Below are 23,955 nucleotides of genomic sequence, written 5' to 3' on the forward strand. Positions count from 1 at the left end.
TATAGTCCAGCCCAAGAACAGAGCTTCTCTGCTAAAGATGCCAACTGAAATCCTGGCCAAACAAAAGTGATTGCACAGAGGAGCAAGGACATTTGCTTCTGTGTTGAGAGGCACAGGAATTACTACCAGAGCCAACTCATAATCAAGCTCTTAAGGAAATCTTTGACATCAGAGCTGTCCCTTATTTTGGATGCAAATACTGGGTAACTGGGCCACCTCTTGAAATACTTGCTATTGATCTTCATGAAGACGAAAGAATACATGAAACCAAAACAAGGAATCTAAAAGGTAGGGCTTTAGACAACTCCGCCACCATCATCAACAAAGAGCTCAACAAATACATGCTGATTTATTTCCATGTTGATTTATTTTTATAGGCTATAGTGCCCTCTTGTGATTAACATATGAATAAACTTCTGATGGCTTGGCATGACCAGTGAGTTTTTGATTATACATGTCATTTGAGGCAAAGAACCTCATTAGCACCATAAGAAAGTGCTTTTCAAATTTGGCCAGGTGAAAAAAGACACTATACAATCCATAAGGTGTCCAGTAAAAACACTTCGGAAGCTTGGAAGTGATCAGTATGATAGCAACGTGGCATACACACACACACACACACACACACACACACATAATTTCACTTGGTGGCTACATGTAATAACTATATCTCACTAAGTAGAAGAGTTTATTCATTGCCTGCCTATGTGGTAATACCATTAACTGTTTGACTGCAAAACTCACTATAGGTAACTACTAGAGCAGTTACATCAGAATAATCTGAATATTCAGTGGCAAAGGTGAGTTAACAGCATTAAGGTTCTGGAATGGATTGGGTTCATGTACTTTAAACAACAAAACAGGGTTGGGAGTAGTTAGGGCATTCAAGAAACACAAAGACCAGCTATACATGCTACTATTAAAATCTAGGAGCTTCTTTTTGAGCCAAGATTTTCAGTCAGCTAAATATGAAAGGGAAAGCTACAAACAGTAAAATCTCTGGAATCTGTGCTTGCAGCTATAACTCAGGAGCAACCTGCAGGTGTATAGCATATAGAAAAATGCATAGAATGTAACATGGCATCTCACTTATAATAACCCATTAGTGTTTTCGTGTGTGTAGCTCACGGAAAAATAAAGCTAGAATTTGCAATTGGTTAGTCTTGAAATCAACAGCATTACTGGAAATCAGCAGTATTATCTACCATTGTTTAAAACCTAAATTTTACCACTATAGGCTCTAAGGGCTTAGAGCATGAGCTCACATTAGGGTCTAAAATTCTCAAGATCCTTTGGTTGTTTCATATCTTACATGTAACACACATTTTATTATAGAGGCAAGTCCATGACTATTTTAGAGAGCTACATGTGTTCATTCTTAATCAATAGGAATATTAACTCACTAATCCGCTTTAAATATTATTAATGAATTCCCCAAATGAAAAGTAGTTCGGCTTCCTTTCTTAGCCATCAACACGATGTTGTTAATAAATTTATCGCCTCAAAATACTTCCCAATGTGTTGTTCTCTTCACTGGAAAAAGTGCTTTACTATGTCTCCTATTGGGCTTCCGTGGTGGCTCAGCTGGCAAATCTCCAATCAGGTATCAGAGTGATCAAAGTCGGCAGAAACCTCTTTTGGTTTTGAACTGCTCTAAATGGTTCTCTGAGAAGAGTGACTACTTGGTCTATCTGTAAATGAGCAGTAATTTTACACATAGGCTGAAGAGATACACAACAAATCATCCTTAACATATGATATCTTTAATTAAATTGATATTGGTGAGTTAAAAACATTAAGTGAGAAGATGACAGCTAGGGAAATAAGGTGTTCTATGACTATAATAGTGTTTAAAATAAAACAGTCAGAAATATCGGTTGGCTTTGTAATTGAAGAGAGAAGACAAACTAAGTATTGTCTTCCCAGTTTTTGAACAAGCAGAGACCACAGGAGAATAATTCTTACGTAAAAAGCACAGGGAAGAAAATCGTCAACTTTTTAAATGTTTTTGTTTCACAAAATTATATGGGAGAATTTTCCCAGTCAGGGATGAACAAAGTCAAGATGTAAGAAACATCAAAGCTGGGGGCATCTAGTGTTGAGTGTCCTGGAGAACACAGCAAAAGAGAAGTTGCATCATTAGATATTATAATTTGGTATGTAACATGTACATTTAAAATTTTGATTAAAGTGACTAAAAATGACCTTTTTAAAAAAAAGTCAAATGAGAACTTAGGGGGAAAAACTCAAATTTACTCTCAGTAGTGACTTGATGCAAGAATATAAACTCTCACTTTGATAAACCTGGATATAAAATCTTGCTGTCTGTATTCTAGGTTTTCCTAAGTTTTCTGTAAAAGTGATTCATGTCAGGTCACCTGTAAATGACTCAACATTTTGCACTAAAAGGCTGTTTACACAATATACACATTCTTTACTTACAGAGCAAAATAAGCTTAACACTTTTATATTAAAAAACTGGGATACAGTAGGATTAGTAGCACCATGAAAAATAATTCTTCCCCCAAACTGCAGTCTTTTATTTTACTCAGTATGATTCTTCTCTTAATTGAATTTTTAACGTGCCATTTTAGTTACTGGGCAAAATATATAATCTTCATCTTATAATCCTTGGAGAAAGTCATTCTGGACCCAAAAAGTAAATTCATTTCCTCATTTCACTCGTAGAAAAATAACAGAGACCTTGCTCTGGCACATTGCTGAGGTACATCTGAATCTTCATGATTTACTAGTCAGCATGTTCTCTTGGTCATATATAGTAGCACCATGGGTGGCAGCAGTGGTGAAGTTGGGGAGAGTGAGACATTGCATCCTGGGAATTTTATATATATATATATATATGTATATATATATATCTATATCACATTTGAAAACACACAAAGAATTCTTCAAAATGCTATGTCCTCTTCATGCACACTTGGCATCGGCTAATGCGTGTCCTCAAGTCCCCTGCTTTCAGCGTTTCTGATTGAGGTTTGCTGGGAAATAAAAAACAAGACTATCAAATTAGACTTTTCTGGTATTTTAATTCTATTATTGCTTCAGTTCATACTTTAACATTCTATTGTGTTTAAGTGGCTGACTTAATGGTTAACTTTTGAGCAATGCAATCTAGTGCAATGACTGGTATGGCCTAAGAGCCATTAGTGGTCATAGGTATCTTAGTGATTCTCCTCCCCACCACTCTCATCCTTGTCTATTTGTCTCCGCCTCTCTTTCTCTTATACATTTTTCTAACAGTCCTAGAACAAGGGGCAATTGATGATGACTAGATGATAATACATAACACATAATGGTTACAGAAAGATAATACATAAGAAAAATGTTAATAACTCAAAAGAAGCAACATATAAAAATAGAAATTAAAAAAAAAAAACAATAAAATAAAGTCCCCTGCAGGCACATGTATTACAGGTAGCCTTACTCATTCAAATACTTGGATGAAAGCCTTGAAAACATCCTGGGAAAGAGACTCCTGGACTGGGGAAGCAACACAGATTACTTCAGTTTCTAGGGTGGCTTCAGTCTAGTCAAACAGTTGCTCATGGGTTACTGAGAAGGTCACATAATCTTTTCTTGGTCTGTTTTGCTTTTAAAGAATTATCATCATGACATCTCAAACCACATACACCTATTATTAGTCAAGTATGTTTTTCTGACCTGAGTCTGTTATATGAGGAGAACAACCAAGAATAAAGGACATGGTCCTCTAAATTTCTAACATTTGTTGGGTATAAACCATTCATAAGCTGCCTCTCTCTCCCTCCAGCACCTCTGAAGGAAGCTGAAGACCTAAACTAAAGCCATAAGCACCTTACCTGAACATGTCTGACACGTCTACAGTCGCCAGCCAAAAGCTGTAGGAGTTGGCGTAATAGTTGCAGGTCCCCCGCCCATGACACTCAATGAAGGGAGCTGAACGAAACTCTTCTAAGCAGGAACCAGGGGAGGCCAGGGCTTGGCCTGAGCCCTCTGCCCCTGCACTTGTGTGCTAGAAAAGACAAGGGAAAATGTGCCACAATACCCATGAACCTTAGTGAGTATCCAAAGATAAGTGCTGACCTTGGCCAAATATTAAAATCCAGTGAAGTAAATAGAGCCAAAGTCAAGAGAACAGTATCCACACCAAAGGTTCTCATCAAAACAAACAGGTAGATTGTGAAAATCTGTTCCAGCAAATGTATGAAAGGGAACACAGTGCCTGAATAGAAGCTATACAAGGTTCAAATGACAGGGATTCCTCATATTAGGAAGAAATGTAGATATGGTGGACAGTCAGCTAGGATGACAAAGCCAAGGAAGAGTGATTCATACCATCATGAAGGAATAACCAATCCAGAGAGAATCCCATCCCTGAGGACAGCGGGGAATCTGGATGGTCTGACTGTGGACTGCAATCACCACGGCAGGAGCTTCACATACTGCACATCTGGTAAGAGAAAGGCAGAAGGAACACAGTCTACAGAGTGAGCACACCGGGACTAGCAGTCCGTCTTCTTTGGAAGCCTTCCTGTTATAAAATCCCATCAAGGGGTCTACAGTGCTCAGAAAAAGAGGGAAATGTACTGTGAGGATTGCTTTTGCATAAGCCCAGCCTTCCAATATACATAATAAAGTTACAAATGAAACTGGTAAGGTTTTTTTTTTTTTTTTTTAAGAAATTACAGAACCACGGCTATGATATTTTAATTTTCTATCCTGCCCTAAACTTGTATTCATACTTGCAACAGTCAGTGTCATAACTGCTGCAAGACTTTGGCTTGGCATATTGCACATACTACTTGCTGTCAAAGTGCCCAACTTGAGGGTAGACATTCAGTACTACTGAAACTGTGCTAAGAACAATGTCTGGTAAACTGAAGAAGACAAGAAACAAGACACGTTCTTAATCCCTGCCCATTATTTTTGGCCCAAGGGATATTTATTAACCATTTGGCTATCTCTTTAGAAGTACAACATAAGCAGAATACTGGACAAGTACCAAGGCACTTGGAGATGTGGTGTCTGGGTACTTGTCTATAAAATCAAGCAAAGTGCAGCTAAGTCTACCAAATCTTTAATAGACAGCAAAAGGGGACCTTTTGAAATATGACTAAACCAATTTGGCAAAGTTTATCTACCAAATAGGGAATGCCTTTAGGGGATCTTTTACTCCAAAGAATTGGGACTGTTGAAAGAAAATCACGTGCACAAAAATGAATTCCCAGAAGAAGCCCTATTTATCATTTTTTATGATTTATTCTTCTTGTCCCTGTCTAGGAGATCTTTACTAAACTCAAAGATTTTACCCTACCCTCTCCTTGAAAACTTATGTAGTTTTGGTTTTACCTTTAGGCCTATGATCCATTTAAAGTTGATTTTTGTATATATGTAAGGTGTGAGGTTATGGATCTTTTTTATTTATTCACTGCAGACGGTTATCCAATAGTTTCAGCACCATTTGTTGAAAAGATTATCCTTTCTTTATAAAATTATCTGAATACCTGTTTTGTACTCATCTGTTGATATGAATTTGGATCTATTTTTGAATTCCCTGTTTTGTATGTTAATCTATATGCCTCTCCTAACACCAATTTTATACTATCTTAATTACTGTAGTTTTGTAGTAATTCACACTGTCAGGAAATGTGAGCACTTTGACTCTGTTCTTCCTTATAAAAATTATTTGGGCTCCTCTATGCCCTTTGCTTTTCCATATAACTTTTATTATCAGCTTTCCAATTTCTACAGGAAATATGAAAACCTTACAGAATTTTAATAAGGATTATACTGAATCTGTGGATCAACTTGGCCAGAACTGACATGTCAAAAATATTTGTATATCTCTATAGTTACTTAGCTCTTTTAAAAAAATTTTCTCAGTGTTTTGTAGATTTTTAGTTTACAAACATTGTACAGCTTTTGTTCATCTTATCCCAGGTATTTCATGTTTGGATGGCAATTGCAAATAATTTTTCTATCATAGGAATATAATTTACTGTTATATATCCTGCAACTTTAATAGACTCACTTGTTAGTACTAGAAAATATTTTATAGATTCATGAGGGAAAGGGTAAGATTTTCTATGTAGACCATCACGTCACCTGTGAATAAAGATAGTTTTATTTCATTCGTTATAAAAATGAATTCCCAAAGGATTATAGCAAACATATTGAAAAGGGCTCTATGAATTTTTATAGCAAACATTGAAAAGGGCTCTATGAATTTGCTACTAAGAGTGGCTGAACTAGGCTTAACTTTCATATTTAATGTCAAAGAAACTAAAGTTTCCAATGATTCATCCCTTATGGTTACTAGACTTCTAAACAAATTGGGTCATGATTAGAATGAAAATGGCAATACCTAATATGCTTAAGAGGTAGAGTTTTACCCGGGTTCTAATGTGGCAACATTCTAGGAAATCTTTATTAACAGTACCTCCCTCCTCTTAGATATTCATGCTCCAAGTCTCAGCTATCACTTTTCCTTCCCATAACTAATTAATTAATTGCCAAATCTTATTTATTCTATTATTCTAGACCTATCAGTCTACAAATCCATTCCCATTTTCTCTACCTAGAATGCTCTTCTCCATTATAAATGCCTGTCTCAAGTCCTTTACATCCTTAAAGGGCTAAGCAGTTCAAAACACATTTCTTCTATATCTCAGATTTCTCCAGTTGGAATAAAATATCCCTTTCCTAATACTTTATTAGATTTATTGCTGCATTGAGCCCAAGCCTGATACATATTAATTTATGTATACTTGCCTAATGACTAGATTGTGAGGGTTTTCTTCTTCTTTTTTTTTTTTTTTTGGTATATTACACTAGTATGTCGCTGGTCCTGGTCAAAAGAAGATCCCCAATAAATACAGATCAAACTACATATTGAATTGAATATTATAAAGGTTCCTCTGTTCTACCTAACCTGAGAGGAATATGGTCAGATCATTATCTTTGGACTCATTTCTAACTAGCTAAAGTAACTGGAGATCAGCAAATGTCAATGGTATACCCATGTCTCACCGACTAATGAATGGCTGGATGCTCTGCCCCTTCAGGGGTTCCATGCTCATTGGCATGGGCTCTGGGGTGGAGAGCCAGTAAGAATAATCATTTCTTGAAGCAAAGTTGCAAACATTATTGATGTTGCAGAACATGAAAGGCATGGTACTGAAACGACGAAGGCAGCTGCCGGCTGTTCCTGGGAAGAATTAGGGAGAAAAAGGAAAAGTGTCATGATAATTAGCATCTTCTAACATACTAACAAACAACCTTTCAAAGAGGAACTTTTCCCTATCTCTTAGATGATAACCAGGTCTTCTCTGGTGACTCAGCCAGTAAAGAGTCTGCCTGCACAGCAGGAGATCCATGTTTGATACCTGGGTCAGGAAGATCCCCTGGAGAAGGAAATGGCAATGCACTCCAGTATTCTTGCCTGGAGAATTCCATGGACAGAGGAAACTGGTGGACGATAGTCCATGGGTCACAAAGAGTCTGACATGACTGTGACTAACACTTTCACTTTCTAGATGATAACTAAACTTTAATTCTTCAACTATAAGATGTATATTTACTCATATTTTAACATTTCTAAAATCAGGATATATCTTACAACTTATGTAGACATTTATTGTGCTAGCTCATTATATATTCCCCAACACTGTTTTTAAACCAGTGATGCATCTTATAAACAATGGTGCCTTATGAAGAATATTGAGTAATTTATTATGTAAAAATGAAGGGCACACACTTAGTTCTTATAATATGATAACACTATTTCCTCTCCAGTATGCCCTCCCTTCTTCTAAGACATCCCTAGTATGTGTCTTATGTGGGTTCCCCATATCTTTAAGCCTAGGGACAATTGTAGTGCTGACTAATATGCACAGCAACCATGGACAGGTTTGGAAGTAAATAATACAAGGGGGAAAAATAAATGAGGGAGAAAGGAAAGATGTGAGGGGGAAAAAAGGAAAGGAACTAGAGCGTTGAAATTTCTGAGCTGGTAGGGACAATAATATTTCTACCTGTGATCAGGCTTTTCTTTTCTCATTTACTCACAAAGAATGATGAAAAATGATGCACTTCCCTCACATTTTTAAGTTGATACCTCAAATTTTTCATCAGAAGTTTAAATCGATACTGTGCCAGTTATTAAGATATTATTGTCTCTTAGACTCAAACCCACCCTTCTATACTTGGTAATACTGGAGTCTGGAATTTTGCAAACCACATTTCAACAATACCAGCTGTCATTTATAGTGTTTTGTGAATATAGATGGGGAAACAGTGGAAACAGTGTCAGACTTTATTTTTTTGGGCTCCAAAATCACTGCAGATGGTGACTGCAGCCATGAAATTAAAAGACGCTTACTCCTTGGAAGGAAAGTTATGACCAACCTAGATAGTATATTCAAAAGCAGAGACATTACTTTGCCGACTAAGGTCCGTCTAGTCAAGGCTATGGTTTTCCTGCGGTCATGTATGGATGTGAGAGTTGGATTGTGAAGAAGGCTGAGTGCCGAAGAATTGATGCTTTTGAACTGTGGTGTTGGAGAAAACTCTTGAGAGTCCCTTGGACTGCAAGGAGATCCAACCAGTCCATTCTGAAGGAGATCAGCCCTGGATGTTCTTTGGAAGGAATGATGCTAAAGCTGAAAGTCCAGTACTTTGGCCACCTCATGTGAAGAGTTGGCTCATTGGAAAAGACTCTGATGCTGGGAGGGATTGGGGGCAGGAGGAGAAGGGGACGACAGAGGATGAGATGGCTGGATGGCATCACCGACTCAATGGATGTGAGTCTGAGTGAACTCTGGGAGTTGGTGATGGACAGGGAGGCCTGGCGTGCTGCGACTCATGGGGTCGCAAAGAGTCGGACACAACTGAGCGATTGAACTGAAGTGAACTGTATATTTAAAAGCAAACTTTGACGTCACTCTTTTAAACGTATCCAATGTAATTATTTGAAACCTAAGAATAAACCTTTTTAAAAGTAGAGAAACTCATCTTTAACAATTGGAAATTATACAATGCTCCTTTTCCATTGTATTTCCATTTCACTTCTCTCACACAGTTTTATCCTAATGTATTTTTTTATTATTCAGTGTCTTTTACTGAGGATCCAATCATATTCTCTGAAACAAGAATTTAAAATAATTTGATTTTCTGTGACCCTAAGGCTTTACATGTTACATATTCTTTTGAATGATCATCATAATTACTATTAATTCACACTGATCAAAAAATAGGTTATTATAAATTTTGATACTGACTAAAAATTAAATTTTTATTAGAAATGCATTTTCTAATGAGACGGATCAGAAGTGAATTATAGAACCTGAGTTAACAGATACTTTAACAAAGCCATTATTTTGAATTGTTCCTCTGAATTTGTCTCTTAGAAGTTTTTATGTTTCAAGGCAATATGCCATGATATGAGTCTTTTATAAAATAGGAGATAGGTGGTAGAGAAAGAGGATATAGGAAAAGAGATTATCTAAAGCATATACACAGGCAGTTCAACTTTAGGAGAAAGTGCATATGAAAGTTGAGGATTTGTAAACTAATTCCATTAAAATTATACATTGGAAATCCCTCATGTATCCAATGGAGTATGCTTATCTCAGGCTAAAGATGATTGATAAAAGATCAATAATGCTTAAAATTGGTGGATTGTCAGAATCACTGGGAATTTTTATATTATAGTTTTGGAATGGACCTAGGAATCTTTTCAAAATTTCCCCAGGTGGAAAATCATTGATTTAGCCTAATTTATACTTTTTTCCTTGGAGAAGGAAATGGCAACCCACTCAAGGGTTCTTGCCTGGAGAATCCCAGGGATGGGGGAGCCTGGTGGGCTGCCGTCTATGGGGTCGCACAGAGTCGGACACGACTGAAGTGACTTAGCAGCATACTTTTTTCAGAGGAAAAAAAAATAGTTCAGAGAGGTGAATGACTCGAAGTCATGTGAGAGCAAATGAGAAAACTGACATAACTGAAAAATGGATGGCTTTGCAATTGGTAGGTGTTACAAACAAACCTATCTTCAAAACAGAAACAGATTCACAGACACAGAGAACAGACTGGTGGATGCCCAGCAGGCCAGGGGTTCGGGGAGGGATGGAATGGGGGTCTGGGGTCAATAGATGCAAACCATTACATACTGAATGGATAAACAAGTTCCTATTGTATGGCACAGGGAACAACATTCAGTATCCTGAGATGCATCATAATAGAAAAGAATATATATAAATATGCATACATATATATTCTTCTGTGATTCTGAGACCAGAGATAATTTCCATCTCTGTCTCTAATTAGTAATGCTAGTTTTATTTTTAAATTAATTTATAATTAAAAAACACTTTCAGAGACTTCCCTGGCGGTCCATTGTGGCATTGAATAAGTCACTTAACCTCTTTGTGTGTGTGTGTGTGTGTGTGTGTAATACTTGTCCTATATCTTTCTTGATTATTTTAGTTTTGAAAATCAAATTGTCTAATGAATATGAAAGTGCTTTTCTTTTTGGCTACACCACAGGATTTGTGGGATCTCAGTTCCCTGACCAGGGACTAAACCCTTGCCCCCTGCAGTTGAAGTGCAGAGTCCTTCCCACTGGACTGCCAGGGAAGTCCCTGAAAGTGCTTTTTAATTATAAATTAAAAATAAAACTAACATTACTAGTTAGGGACAGGGATGGAAATATTTCTGGGTCTCAGAAAGAAGAGAATAGGAAAATGTGCATAAAAGAAGGTCTATAATCATGAGAACATGGGTGTTTGGTTGCATTTATGCTGTAGGCTACCTACGGTGATGCAGAATTCTGGTTATAGTCTCCAAGCATTCAAAGATAGGGTGATCTCATGAACTCTGAATACTCTCATATTTTGAAACTATAAAGTTTTAATAGAATAATGATTCTGGGTATGCATTTTGTTTTTTCAGACAGAACATTTTCAGTATTGTCTGTTTCCTCCACCACTACCATCTTTTTTATACACCATAGTCCTTTCACTAATTCAGCACAGACTATGTATGTATTTAGTGAGGTGATTGTTTCCTTAACATCAAACTTATTTTTATTCTTTGCCTAGGCATCAAGATATCTCCAATTTGACCCCTGAATGAGCCCTGGCATAGACCCTGCAATCCTGTATCACACTTGAAATATTGGGTACTATCATGATGTTCTATGGGTGAGGCCTAAGCTGTACTTGAGTCAGGTCTAGTTTATAGCCTCTGCATCTGAATACATACTATGACAGCCCTTGCTTAACCAAATACACACATTTTGAAAAGTTATAGGGACATAGTGGATAAGAGATCCCATTTTTTTCTTTGCATTACATTTGTGAATTTCATGATGTTCAAAAACTTATAATGCTTCCTGTTCACCTACTAGATTAGGAGTTTGACATTTATAAGCTTGATTACGGGTAGAAGTTAGATTCTCACAGTAAAGTGAGAATGGACTGAAAGGAGAAAAAGTAGAGAACATTATCTAAAAGATGAGAGTATATTTACAATGAAGATTTGTCGATTGTAAAATTAGAAAAAGATTCTACATAAGGTGGCTCAGATGGTAAAGAATCTGCCTGCAATGCAGGAGACTGGGGTTTGATCCCTGGGTCAGGAAGATCCCTTAGAGAAGGAAATGGCTACCCATTCCAGTATTCGTGCCTGAAAATTCCACGGACAGAGGAGGCTAGCAGGCTGCAGTCTATGGGGTTGCGAAAGAGTCAGACATGGCTGAGTGACTGACTGTGAGTGAAAGAATAGAGATGCACTTTGTCCAACATTACTCTACCCTAGAACCTAACAAGATTTTCAAAACAAAACAGAAATGCATAGTAAGAAATAAGATGCTGATTATCTCACCCAAGTCTTGACCATGAGCTCTTTTATTTCCTTGTACATACAGGAGAGAAAAGCCTTCATACACCTGGATGGTTCCCTGTGGGCATTGTGGAGCATCTGTTGTCTGGCTGTGACGTGTGATGAGAAACCCATGGGCAATAGAAGAGGTTCCAGGGGGACCTGGAGGACCCTGCAATCCATCTGGCCCGGGGGGACCATCCAAGCCACGAGTACCTATTTTCCGAAAAGCCATCAGTATACAAAATTAAGTGAGCTCTGATTCACTATTATGGCTATTGACAAAACATTATGACCTCATTTGATTAGTTAATTTAGTCAATATTTATAGAATGTCTACACAGGCATTGTCAGATATCACAGATTTGGAGACAAACAAAACATGGTCCCTGTCCTCAAAGAGATTAAATTCTTTTTCCCTTCTGGAATTGGCTGATGACATTAGGCACTAAATAAATACTGAGTGAATGGAACACTAGATGTGGAAGAAGTGATGCCCATTTGGGGAATTTGTATGTTATCTAGCCTCTTACTGTACTAAAGGAGTCCAAAGCCAATGACAAAATCTCAGTCTGCTGTTTAGTTTATCACTTAGAAAGGAAGAGTGTGGTTGCTGTCAGTCTGCCGGCTTCAGTGCTGAAAAACTTTTTCCTTTGAATCTGTCTGGGGAATTATTCTCAGGCATACATTCTTGTTTAGAGAATAGGCAGGGTACTCTAAGGAAACTTTTTAAAATGTCTAATTTCAATCTGTCACTGGTTTCTATTCTCTATTTGGCCACTCAATTTGAGCTTTTTTTTTTTTTTTTAAATTCTCTATATACAGGCCTTTGGCCACTGTGTGTGTAGATTTTCACTTGGGGGAAATGTCACAGCAATGCCTGTATGTGATGAAGGTGACACTGACTTGTTTCTTCCCTAGAAAGACAGTTAATGAAATGGCAGTGTGTTGTTTCTAGGAGCAACATAGACAGCACCAATCTGCTTTGCTGCTACTGCTATTTTTTTGTTTGTTTTACCAACACAAACCTTTACATTTGTTATTTAGAGTTATATTTACATTATCTACAGTTGTAAAAACACTGAAAATTATCAGAACAGTTAAGGACAATGAATACCTGAAAAATCCTCATTTTGAGGAAAAGCTGACTTTCTAGGGCTGTAAAAACATTTAAAATGAAAACAGCCCTCCTGTGTTTCTCTTATACTGGCAAATCTGTGTCATCCTATTTTTCCCAAGCAACAGACTCCCCAGCTAGCTGTGCTCTCTCAAGAGGAGGCTTTCACAGCTCCAATTGGAGGCCATATGTCCAAAGGTCTCCCAGACTTAAAAACTACTATCAGCAGCAGTGTTTTACTTGTCTTACCTGGCTGGCCTGGCAAACCTGGGTCTCCTTTGCGTCCTCCTGCACCATCAAAGCCAGGGAGTCCATTGCGTCCAGGATCTCCTGGAGGGCCAATTGGACCTACAGGAGAAAGCAGTAGGGTTTTCAAATGTGTGTAAAATAAATCCACATCCAGATAGAGCTAGGATACTTGACATCCATGAGTGGCACTGAATTCATAATCTGGTTTTGTGTTTAATTCAGATAAATGAAAGAATAGTTCAAGCCCAGGATGAAAAGATGCAGACAAGGATTTAGGTTTAATTTTAAACAATCCATTTGCCTCTGTTGAGAATTCTATAATATGGCAGTTGTGTTCTCCTTGCCTTCAGTACAAGACATAGCACAAGGCCCAACTTTTGTTATATATCCCAACAAAAAAGGCAAGGCTGTTGCTACCTGGTATACTTCATTTATGAAAAGACTGCTGTTAAGCCACTAATAAACTGGAAAGACTGAAGTTAGTTTCTAGTTTTCTTTTAGAATCACAGTTGGCTGCAAGTATAGAGTGAATTGGCCAACTAGACAGGATTTAGTTTAAAAATCATAAGACCTCACAGTGTGGAAACTAACAGCCCATCAAATCAGCCGTCTATCCTTCTGGTGGTTGGGACAGAGAAACCATCAGATCTTAAATGCATATGAATTTCATTATAGAGATTTTAAAAACATTAACCTAATCATTCAATTAGGATAGCCAGATGAGCGAGAAGAAATTGGACTGGGCCTAAAAGAAATTAGGGCATGAGAAATGAACCTTTTCAAGAAAGGTTCAAAAAAGAAAGTGCAACCCATGGTGCTGTAGTATTCTACTAGCTGCTGAGACTCCTGTTGTCAGAGACAAACTCTAACAAGTGAAAGGAGAATGAGGGAAATGTTTGCAAATACATAAGGCTTGAAAAAGATGATCTACAAAGGTACCTGGTAAACCCTGAGGTCCTGGGAGTCCTTGTAAACCTTTTAATCCAGGCTGGCCTGGAATCCCTGGTGGGCCAGCATCTCCTTTGATTACAATACTCTGTCCTGAAGGACCAGGTAATCCAGGGGGACCTAAGAGGCAAAATACATAAAGTTGAAGGTAGGGAAGAGAAAGGTTGGAAAGAATGAATGCCAAAATAAACCTCAGATCAGAAGAATTGGTTTGAGAGAAATGAGTTACATGTATTGGAATTTACTATGTCCAATAGAAATCTGTTTGGGAAAATTACCTTTATTTCCCCCAAAGAGCTGGAAAAAAATAATTTCTTAGGGTCTTATTTGTCCATAGTTTAGGGTCTATGGAAAAATTAGGCATATAGTCCCTATTTTCAAGCCTTGAAGCGTGATTGCAAATCTGTGAACACTGGTGTCAAGGGAAGACAGTTCTGTTTCCTGATGAATACATTCTGATTCTAATGTCATTTGTAGATCTTGTTTGTTGAGTTTGTCAAGGGAGCCACTGAACTAACTAGTAGAGGAATTTAGTAGATACCCTGTTTCATAGTTTATAGGAAATCTCTGTAAGTCTCTCAGCAAAAGGAACTATTTTCATATTAAAAATATAGAAACATACCTATGAGACTTGCTCTTGTGATCTGTTCTATTGAATATGGGAAAGTTAGTATAAAAGGTTAAAAAAAAAAACTCAATGAAGCATTCTTGTTGGTCCTGTATCTACCTAAAATTTAAAAGGTCTGTTCTTGATATTACATTACTGAAACAGAGAGCTTGAGAGATTAATATAAGAAGAGGGAAAGTCTTGCCTATTTCCCCTCAGTTGTTGGGGACTGAGACTCTGAAATTTTCAGCTGAAAGGCAGAAATGCAAACGTTCAAACTCTTCAATGAATTTAAGTATCAGGTATAACTAGCTTCAGAAATAAGTCTTACCTGGTGGGCCAATAAGTCCTGGATCCCCCTCAGGGCCAGTTGAACCAGGTACTCCACTGGGTCCTTTCATGCCTACAAAGAAGGTAAAATTGCACAACAAAGCAACAGGGCCATAGCCTTTACCCAGCCAAATCAGGAATTGTGTGTCTTCTCCCAAAGGAATTTAATGTAATGGGGGAAACTGCAAAACATCTCTTCAAATACCTGGAAATCCTGGAACACCAGGGAGACCAGGATCTCCTTTCATTCCATTGAGACCTGGCCGGCCGGGGTTACCCTGAATAAATAAAATCATTCATTTTAGAACAATACTGGGGGCAGGGAAGGAAGTAAGAGCATAGGTGGTATTGCACAGTGATTTGCAGCACTGGCTCTAGAGTCAAACTTTTAGGATTCAAATCTCAGTTCACCTTTTACTAGCTTGCGTGACATTGAGTTGATTGTTTATCCTTTCTGATGCATCATTTTCTTACCTCTAACAGAAAAAATAATAGTATCTACTTCATGAAGTTGTTGTGAGGATTAAATGAGATAATTCATATTAAGTACTGAGAAAACTAATTGGTTATGATGTGTACTTAATGGTAGTTATTATTCTATAATATCTATATTATTTTATAATATAATGATAATTATATAATGACAATAGTATTTTATTATCATTAACGAAGGCACTTGTTTTGAGTGTAGTCCTGATGTAGTAAGTGTGTTAATTAAAATCCAAGAAGTGATAAAGTCTAACAGACTAAGCAAAAAATAGAGTAGGCTTGTTAATTAATTGGGTTTGAGGGCCAGGAAAACTATGGGAAGAGGAAGAGTTGAGAATAACTCTAGAATGAACCTAAAGGAAGAGTAAGTGTGGAACAATGAAGCTTACTAATAGTAACAAAAAACGAGACGAGGCTAGAACATCTTAAGCAAAAATGTAAGAAAGAGCTTAAAAGGGGGGCCATGTCATAAAGTCATAGGATTCAGCTTGAAGGGGCTCCCAAATCTAGGACAGTTTGAGAATCAAAATAAGTAAGGATAGTTTAAAAATCACAAATCATTGAAAAGAATGAGAGTTTATGAGTTTATGATGATAACAAATAGACAATATATGGAAGAGAAGGGAGGCTCTTGATTACAGAAGCGCCAAGTGGTATATGTGGAGGCAGTGCTAGAGTGGAACAATCATCGGTTGCCACTATCACAGAACTGAATGGCTGAGGCAGAAATCATCAATAGATATTCTAAGGAGAAATTCTGATGTGGAATAGTATAGTTGTATGATCTTAATGTGTTTTCCTGTAGTTTTGCTTTTTAGTTACAAGGGGAAAAACAGTAACCATGTAGCGGAGAAACCAGGTAACAATGGGAAAATAAAAATTAAGATAATTAATTAAGGGCAGATGGATACTGTGGGCTTCCATATCTGAGAACACACCACTACTGGGGATGCACATCCTCAATCTAATTATGAAGAAACACCAGGCAAGAGAAGAAACATTCTTTTTTTAATGGGAAGGGGCTACACACATTTCTTCAAAAATGCCCAGGTCATGAAAGAAAAACAAACAGGTTTATTTCAGGAAAAAATACATAATTATACACATACACACAGAGAAAATACACATAGTGCGCAAATGGGGCAAAACAGTAACAACTGGTCCATTTGGGTACATAAGGTTTTTTACCATTCTTAAAAATTTTCTATAAGTTTAATATTATCTCCAAAATGAAAATTAGAAAGGGTACAAATCTAAGAACTTGCATAAAAGAAAATGAATAGAGCTTGAAAATACCATGTTTATAAAACGTTGATACCAGACAGTAGTCTTGAATCTGGCAAAGTGGCATGCAAACTGGAAGTACATGGGAAATGAATGAGGTAGGGAGTGAGTAGAGAATGAATAAAAAGAGGATTAAAATTTAAATCTAGATGTCTAAAAGAATAGCGATAACAGGGAAACAGGTTAGTTGTTTTAAACTTTAAGGACAATTTTTTTAGATTTTTTTTTTTTCTGTGCTAAAGCAGCCGTCAAAGTTAAAAGACTAAGCCCAGACTCTGTTGGCTGCCAAATCTAACAACAATCTTCCTGAATGAAGGAAGGAAGCTTTGAGGATCCATAAACAAACATGTGACTTTCTGGGTCACTCTAACCAAGGTGGAAAACGCATGAATATAGACGTGGGGATATGTTATTATTCTCCTTTTACAGGTAAAGACAGAAACACAAAGTATCTGTCTGCCTTCCGCATAGACACAAAGCACAACTGTACAGTGGAGCTGAAAAGTGACTCTAACTATAAAGTCTAACATATCCCCACTCACCATGATCAATTCTCTGTGGAAGGACTCATCCACATGCGATACTTACACACACACACACCACACGTATCCTTTTATAATTTGCTTTCGCTGAAATCAAAGTTTCTGAAATCAAAATCTATACACACCAAGAACTCCAGTTAAAACTATCTGTTGGGGAACCCTTTAACTATAAGGTAGCAAAGTCCCTTTCGTTGGTAGAAGACAGGAAACTTGCCTTTTTCTCTGTACTTCACCAGTAAGCCATGCAAAGAGCCTTGACCAGTAAATGCAAATTAAAACAATGCAGTTTGGAATTCTCATTCTGAATGCAAACACCTACATCCATTTCTCATCAAATATCTACTCTTATTTCCTACCTGGAGTCCTGGAGGACCTTGATCACCTTTCAAACCAGGCAAACCAGGTTGCCCAGGTTGGCCTGGGTTACCTCTTTCTCCTTTAATAGCCCCACTTCCAGGTAGACCCCGGGGACCTTCTGGACCTGGTGGACCTTGATAATGCACAACAAACAGCCACATTTCAGTATAACATAAGAACAGCATAAAAGTCAGGCTTTTAAATTATCCAAATACTCTTAGTCATCTGTTAGTTTGCAGAATAAAATCCAGAGTACATTAAAATATATAGATCAATGCTGACTCTCTAATGTAAACTGGGCTGGGTTTTTTTTTTTTTTTATTAACACTGGGTTGCAGATTCTTTAACTTTGTGTTTTATTATATATTAAATCCAATAAGCTCATATCTAAAGGAAGGACTTTGGACATTGTAATAAAAATTGCTTCTGTAATTCCTGACTGTTTGATTTAAGTGAACCAAAACAGACACCATAGTGCACTGTTCTCAAATTGGAAACGCATCAGAATCCCCAGGAGGGCTTGTTAAAATAGATTCTTGGATATACCCCCAGAGTTTTGGATTCTGTTAGGCTGGAGAGGGGCCCAGGAATTTCCATTCTAACAAGTGCCCTGTAAATAAAGTGTCCTGTAGCTAAAGCTGCTGGTTCATGGCCACATTTTGTAGGGCAATCAGGGATTCACGTCATTTGCCTCATTGTGATTAAAATAAAGTTGCTTTATTTGTAAGTAGTTACTTTTATTCAGTTTCTATTACTATGCAATTAAGATAGTTATTTAAGCAAACTAACTGCTTAATTTCATTTTAATGATATGCTTAACACATGGGGATATTTTATTGTCAGAAATTCATGGAGTCAATATGGTACTTTTAACTCAATTTAAAAATGTTTTCATATTATTTACATTTGAAATATTTCTGAAGAAACATAAAGGACTTGGCATATAACTTCTGAATAAATAAAATAAATAATTTAAAAGGGGATTTTGCCAAGCTCCTTCCTTATACTATGTTTTAAAATGTTCCTTCTAAATAAAGATATCAGGTTCATTAAGTGACCAAGAAGATCTTATAAATAGCCACATTTTTCCTCACTAGGTGGGAAATAGCTATCTTGCCTGCAGAGTGCTGAGGTGGAGACTAAATAGCCCTGCCTTAAGAAAATAATTACAAAGTCCCAAATAACGAACAGTACATAGTGAGCACCTATACCTTCTCTCCTCTAGTAATCTTAGTTTTTCACTGGTTTCAAAAAAAGGAAAATATGTAGAGTTTATTTTTAAAGGAAATTTCACAGGCATATGAATTTAGAATACTGAATTCATGTTTACATACAGACAAAAGGTCACATTTTTGATCCCATCCTTTCTAGTACTCTTATGACTCAGAATCAATGGCTTCATGCTAACAAGGCAACATGGCTTAGAGATCATGAATGCTGGACTCATTAATCAATCATTAGCTATTTGACCTCTGTAAGTTTTATTCATCACCTTGGCCTCAATTTCAACTTCTTTAAAAGGGAAATAAGAATAGCACCTACTTTATCAGGCTGTTCCAAGAATTAAATAAGATAATACCTATAAACACAGTGCCTGGCACATAGTAAGAATTATACAAGAATTTTAAAAGAATTATTATTATCTTCATTACTAGTAAAACTGAAGGTAAGAACATGTTTTAAAATATGAACCTGTTTTTAATCTTTCAGCTATTTCTATGTGATTTCATAATATAATACTGTAGAGAAAGAGGAAGCAGGTTCACGACAGTGCAACAATCGCTTATCTTTAAACAGTTTAAATCACATAGTCACCCTAGCCCAGCAACCAGACACTCTCAGAAATTCCCTTCCCAATCATAAAGAAAGGGTTGGGTATTTTGAATTTAAACAAATAAAAACAATTATTGAGTTCAAACCCCTTGGTAGGGTTTTCTGAGAAAAATTGTTACCTTCTTCTATAATGTGTAATTTAGAATAGAAATCAGGTAGCAAATCAGATTATTAAGAGAAAAGTAAAGTATCTGTGAATCAATCTACCAGTGACTAGGGTAAGATTAAGAGGAGAAAAAAAAGGAACATTTTATTCTTCTCTCCCCAATCTGAAAAGTAATCAGAACATGTATCATTTGAAAAAAAAAAAAAGTAGGCATGTTTTGGGCATTGTTCTGTTTGCAATTAAAAGGAAATTTGGATAAATTTACATGTTATTGATTCAGACCTATTGTTCTAGTGTCTCTCAAATTTAAATTACTGATTTGCTAATAACACAAGGGGCATGAAAGTTTTATTTAGAACAATACTTGATAGTTACCCTCTTTCATTATTGAAAATAGCCATGAAAACACAGCTCTGATCAATCTCAGGCAAAAAAAAAAAAACTTCAAGGCAATAAAATCAACACACAAAGGTTACAAATGGGTCAGATGCCTGCCTAAATAATGCATCTTAAATACAAAAATAAGTGTATTTCCATTTAAAATTCAACATGTTTCTATGTATGAATTACCTATTATGAAAAATTGAAACCACAAAGACCTAATGTCATTTCAAACTTGATTATAAACAAGTCACATTACCTTCACCAAAATGTTAAATACCAGAGCACGTAGTATTTGAGGATAACAGCACTCTTCAATGACTTCTGAATTATAGCAAAAAAAAAGTGCATTTCTCTTGTCATACATACAAAGCATTAAAAAAAAAAAAAATTGACCAGTCTAACCTTGAAAACCTGGGAAGATCAGAGTTCACCAAAGCCCAAAGATCGATGTTAGCAGTATCAGACATCACACAGTACAAAATAAGATTATGAGTTAGAAGTGGTTCACATTATAGCACAAGTTAAACAATAATTCTCTTTGCCAGCATTTCTTACACCTACAGCGTAATCAGTATGCAAACAGAACCATACAGGAGTATAGAGAGCCAAATATTTTAAAATAGAGCTTATTCTATGAAACAAGCTGCTAGTTTTCATTATTTCAAATGAAATGCTACAATGGCTTTCCAAAAGTTAGAACCTCAAAATATGAAAGTTGGAAAGGGAGTACCACTTCATTGATAGCCTTCTACTCCTTTGGGTAAAACTTTTGGGTAAAAGTTTATCTTGGCCTCTGCCACTCTTTAGCAAAAACACAAGGTGCAAATTTGTTGGTATAGGCAGACTGCTCCAAGAAGCTACAGTTAAAGACCTTACCAGGCAAATAAACAAAGATCACAGATGACCTAATAGAGAAATTAAAATACAAAGATACAATGGCCATTACCAACTGTACTTTTGTTTGTCTTCTTTGAAAATCATTCCATGAAGACAGATCATGATTTTTAAAAATAATCCATCAAGAAGCTTTCTTCTCTTGCATTATTACTTGTAATATACTCAAAGAGAAAAAAAAAAAACCAATATATATTTGCTCACCATTGAACTTGAAAACTAAGGGTAGAATTTTCCAAAGATGTGAAGACCATCACTGAAGGGGCCCTTCAAAAATATTTTGGCATGCAGTATCCCACCCCAAACTACAGAAAATATCACATTTACTTTATATTATTTGATGTACATATGAAATTAGACTATTAACTATTAAAAGAAGGATCATTAAAAAGATAAAAAGCCTATAAACAGGACAACTCTTGGTTAATGTTAATTGACTATAAACCCAATTTCCTTTTCTTACAAGTCTTGCTATGATTTATAGGTTGAGGTTTGCAGAGAGAATAAATTGTACTAGCATACTGAATCCTAGAAATTAGAAGACCGAGGATTTATTCTTGGCTCTACTACTTACTTATATCTATGAGATTCTGGGCAATTCAATCTCTCTGAGCTTGTTTTCTCACCCACACAATGGGAAGAGTGTTGTCTACCCTAATCTCCTTCAGAGTTGTTTTAAAGATCAAATATATTTTTTAAAATGTTGACCTGCCATGTGCAAGATGATACAGGGAACACAAAGATTAGCTAGACCCAAACTCTGCCTTCAAGGAGCATGATATAAATGATGGTATGTCATATAAATATAAAACATTACTATACCAAGTAATAAGACTCTTAAAGCATTTGACAATTTGAAATCCAGGAGGTCAAAAAATCAGCTTCTGTTTGTTTAAATGGTTTCTAAATCACATACAGCAAACTGACTCAAGACAACACTTTGAGCAGAGTCTGGCAACACTATTAGCTAGATAAATTAGAATTTCTACTTAAGATAATTCAGAGTTTGAGTAAAGACATTTTATATATGTGTTTGCTATAGAAGGACCCAAATAAGAACTCTTAGAAAAATATGTCATTGAAATATATGATATTTCAGTCTAAGTAACAAGGAAAACTTCAGATCATATCATAGCAAAACTTCTAAGACTTTAATTTCTAAAAGGTAACATTTTAATGAGTTATATGCCAAGTCAATTTTGTACACGAGTTTCTAAATTAATTATTTCTCAAATGACCTAACAAAGTTTAATTGAAAAACAAAACAAAAAATCTCTTATACATGAGTAATAATAATTAAAGATAAGCTAATGAATTGATTGGTAAATTTTAAATCCAGTTTCCACTTAGGGTTGCAGTCTTCAATTGCTGCAAAGAAGAGAATACTACAGATACTGGGTTCCAATAACTAAATAATTTAGAATACATCTTGTAAATAAGTTGTCAAATCAGTTTTAAACTAATGTGGCTACTTTCCTTTTTTTTTTTTTTTTTCTCTGAATATATTCTAGGTCCTTGGAAGAAAATAATCTTGTAGCTGACAGTAAAGTCTGGAAGTGATCAAGGCAGCAACTTCTATGCAAGTCAGACAGGGGAGGACTCAAAATTACTTCAAAGTATACCCTAGTCTTCTCTTTATCTTGGCAATAGTTAAATAGCATGCATTTGTCTTAATCTTTTTGATGACATCCATTTAGGAAAACACAAGAAACAGTTAGTAGGCGTTGATGGAGATTTAGAGTTAACAGAAAACAAAAAAGCAAAGGCAAGGCCCAGTCTGCTATGCTAAAAGTCTCCTAAAATGGCAGAAGCAGCTTTGTTCAATCACTTATCATATTTATAACTAGAATAAGAGGCCAGATCATAAGCATCAAGATATGTAGCTGTCTGTGTGGAAAGATGATACGTTTTACTAGTAGAACAGACACTTAACTAAGTACTGGGGAACCCAAAGCCAGATTCCCTGCTATGCCAGTAACCAACAATATGACCTTGAGCAAGCTTATTCACTTCTTTGGGCCTTAGTTTTCTCATCTGTGACTAAACGTTAGACAGATTCCTCTGAGCCCTCTTCTCAATTATGCCTTACTCCTTGGGCCCTGTCCTTGATCTGTTGAGTCCACTGTTAGCAAGAATCTTGCTAAGTCAGTTTAGGATGAGTTTCCCCTGCCCCTGCCCCCGCCCCCCCGATATCTGATCAAGTTTCTTATTCCTCATCCTTAATGTCTAAGTCCTTAGACTGCCTTTAGCAAGACTCTGGCAAGACTCTGGCAAGACTGCAAGGACCCTAATAGGCCTTAGACTACCTTTGGTGAGAACTCTAATAGGCCAGTTTAGCAAGAATCTGTTTACCCCTGATGTCTCCTTTTAGTGATTTTTCATCCACTGAGTCCTTTACTCTGCTAGTTGAATAAAATCCCCATTTGACCTTGTTGTACTCGGACCTGAGCTCAGTCTCTCTTTCCTATTGCAATAGTCTTTCCTCTAATGCAATAGTCTTGAATAAAACCTGTCTTACTACCATTAGCTAGTATCTAGTGAATATCTGTTTGACTAATGTAAAACTTTCTGGAGTGATACTATATGGTTATATGAAATAATGGGTTTGTGGGGTAGTAATAAATCAAGGAATCAATTCAGATAGAGATAGACTGCTTCCTAAAAAGCATCTTGAAAAAGTATAAACTTTAAAATAATAAGAAGAGAAAATTTCCTGCCATTCCCAGTAGCTAGAACTCAGGATTATACTTTTTCCCCTTTTAGCTGCTCCTCAGAAATGTGAAAAGGGCTCTTTATCTTGAATAATAAACACATTCAGATATTTGTGATTCTTTTTACTTCTGATTAGGTGAAAATCTTTTAATATGAATCAGCAATTTTCTAATGGGCAGCTCTTGGTAACTATTTCTAGGTGTGTACTGTTTATATGTATAGG

The 23,955-nt window shown here is 36.4% G+C and overlaps 1 protein-coding gene across 2 annotated transcripts in view; it reads right to left on the reverse strand.

Annotated features, from left to right (window-relative positions):
• Positions 1–2,825: 2,825 nt before the first annotated feature.
• Positions 2,826–23,955, reverse strand: part of COL4A5 (collagen type IV alpha 5 chain) — a 251,533-nt gene continuing 230,403 nt past the window's right edge. For both annotated transcript variants that reach the window (XM_070292139.1, XM_070292138.1), the window contains 10 exons: positions 17,803–17,936; positions 15,337–15,409; positions 15,133–15,204; positions 14,186–14,314; positions 13,247–13,345; positions 11,884–12,096; positions 7,030–7,207; positions 4,336–4,450; positions 3,840–4,012; positions 2,826–2,999 (listed from right to left, as the gene is read on the reverse strand). In XM_070292139.1, coding sequence (XP_070148240.1) covers positions 2,918–2,999; positions 3,840–4,012; positions 4,336–4,450; positions 7,030–7,207; positions 11,884–12,096; positions 13,247–13,345; positions 14,186–14,314; positions 15,133–15,204; positions 15,337–15,409; positions 17,803–17,936 — 1,268 coding nt within the window. In that variant the 3' untranslated portion in view covers positions 2,826–2,917. The remainder of the gene's footprint in view (positions 3,000–3,839; positions 4,013–4,335; positions 4,451–7,029; positions 7,208–11,883; positions 12,097–13,246; positions 13,346–14,185; positions 14,315–15,132; positions 15,205–15,336; positions 15,410–17,802; positions 17,937–23,955) is intronic.

Source organism: Ovis canadensis, chromosome X (genome assembly GCF_042477335.2).
Source record: "Ovis canadensis isolate MfBH-ARS-UI-01 breed Bighorn chromosome X, ARS-UI_OviCan_v2, whole genome shotgun sequence".
Classification (NCBI taxonomy): domain Eukaryota; kingdom Metazoa; phylum Chordata; class Mammalia; order Artiodactyla; family Bovidae; genus Ovis; species Ovis canadensis.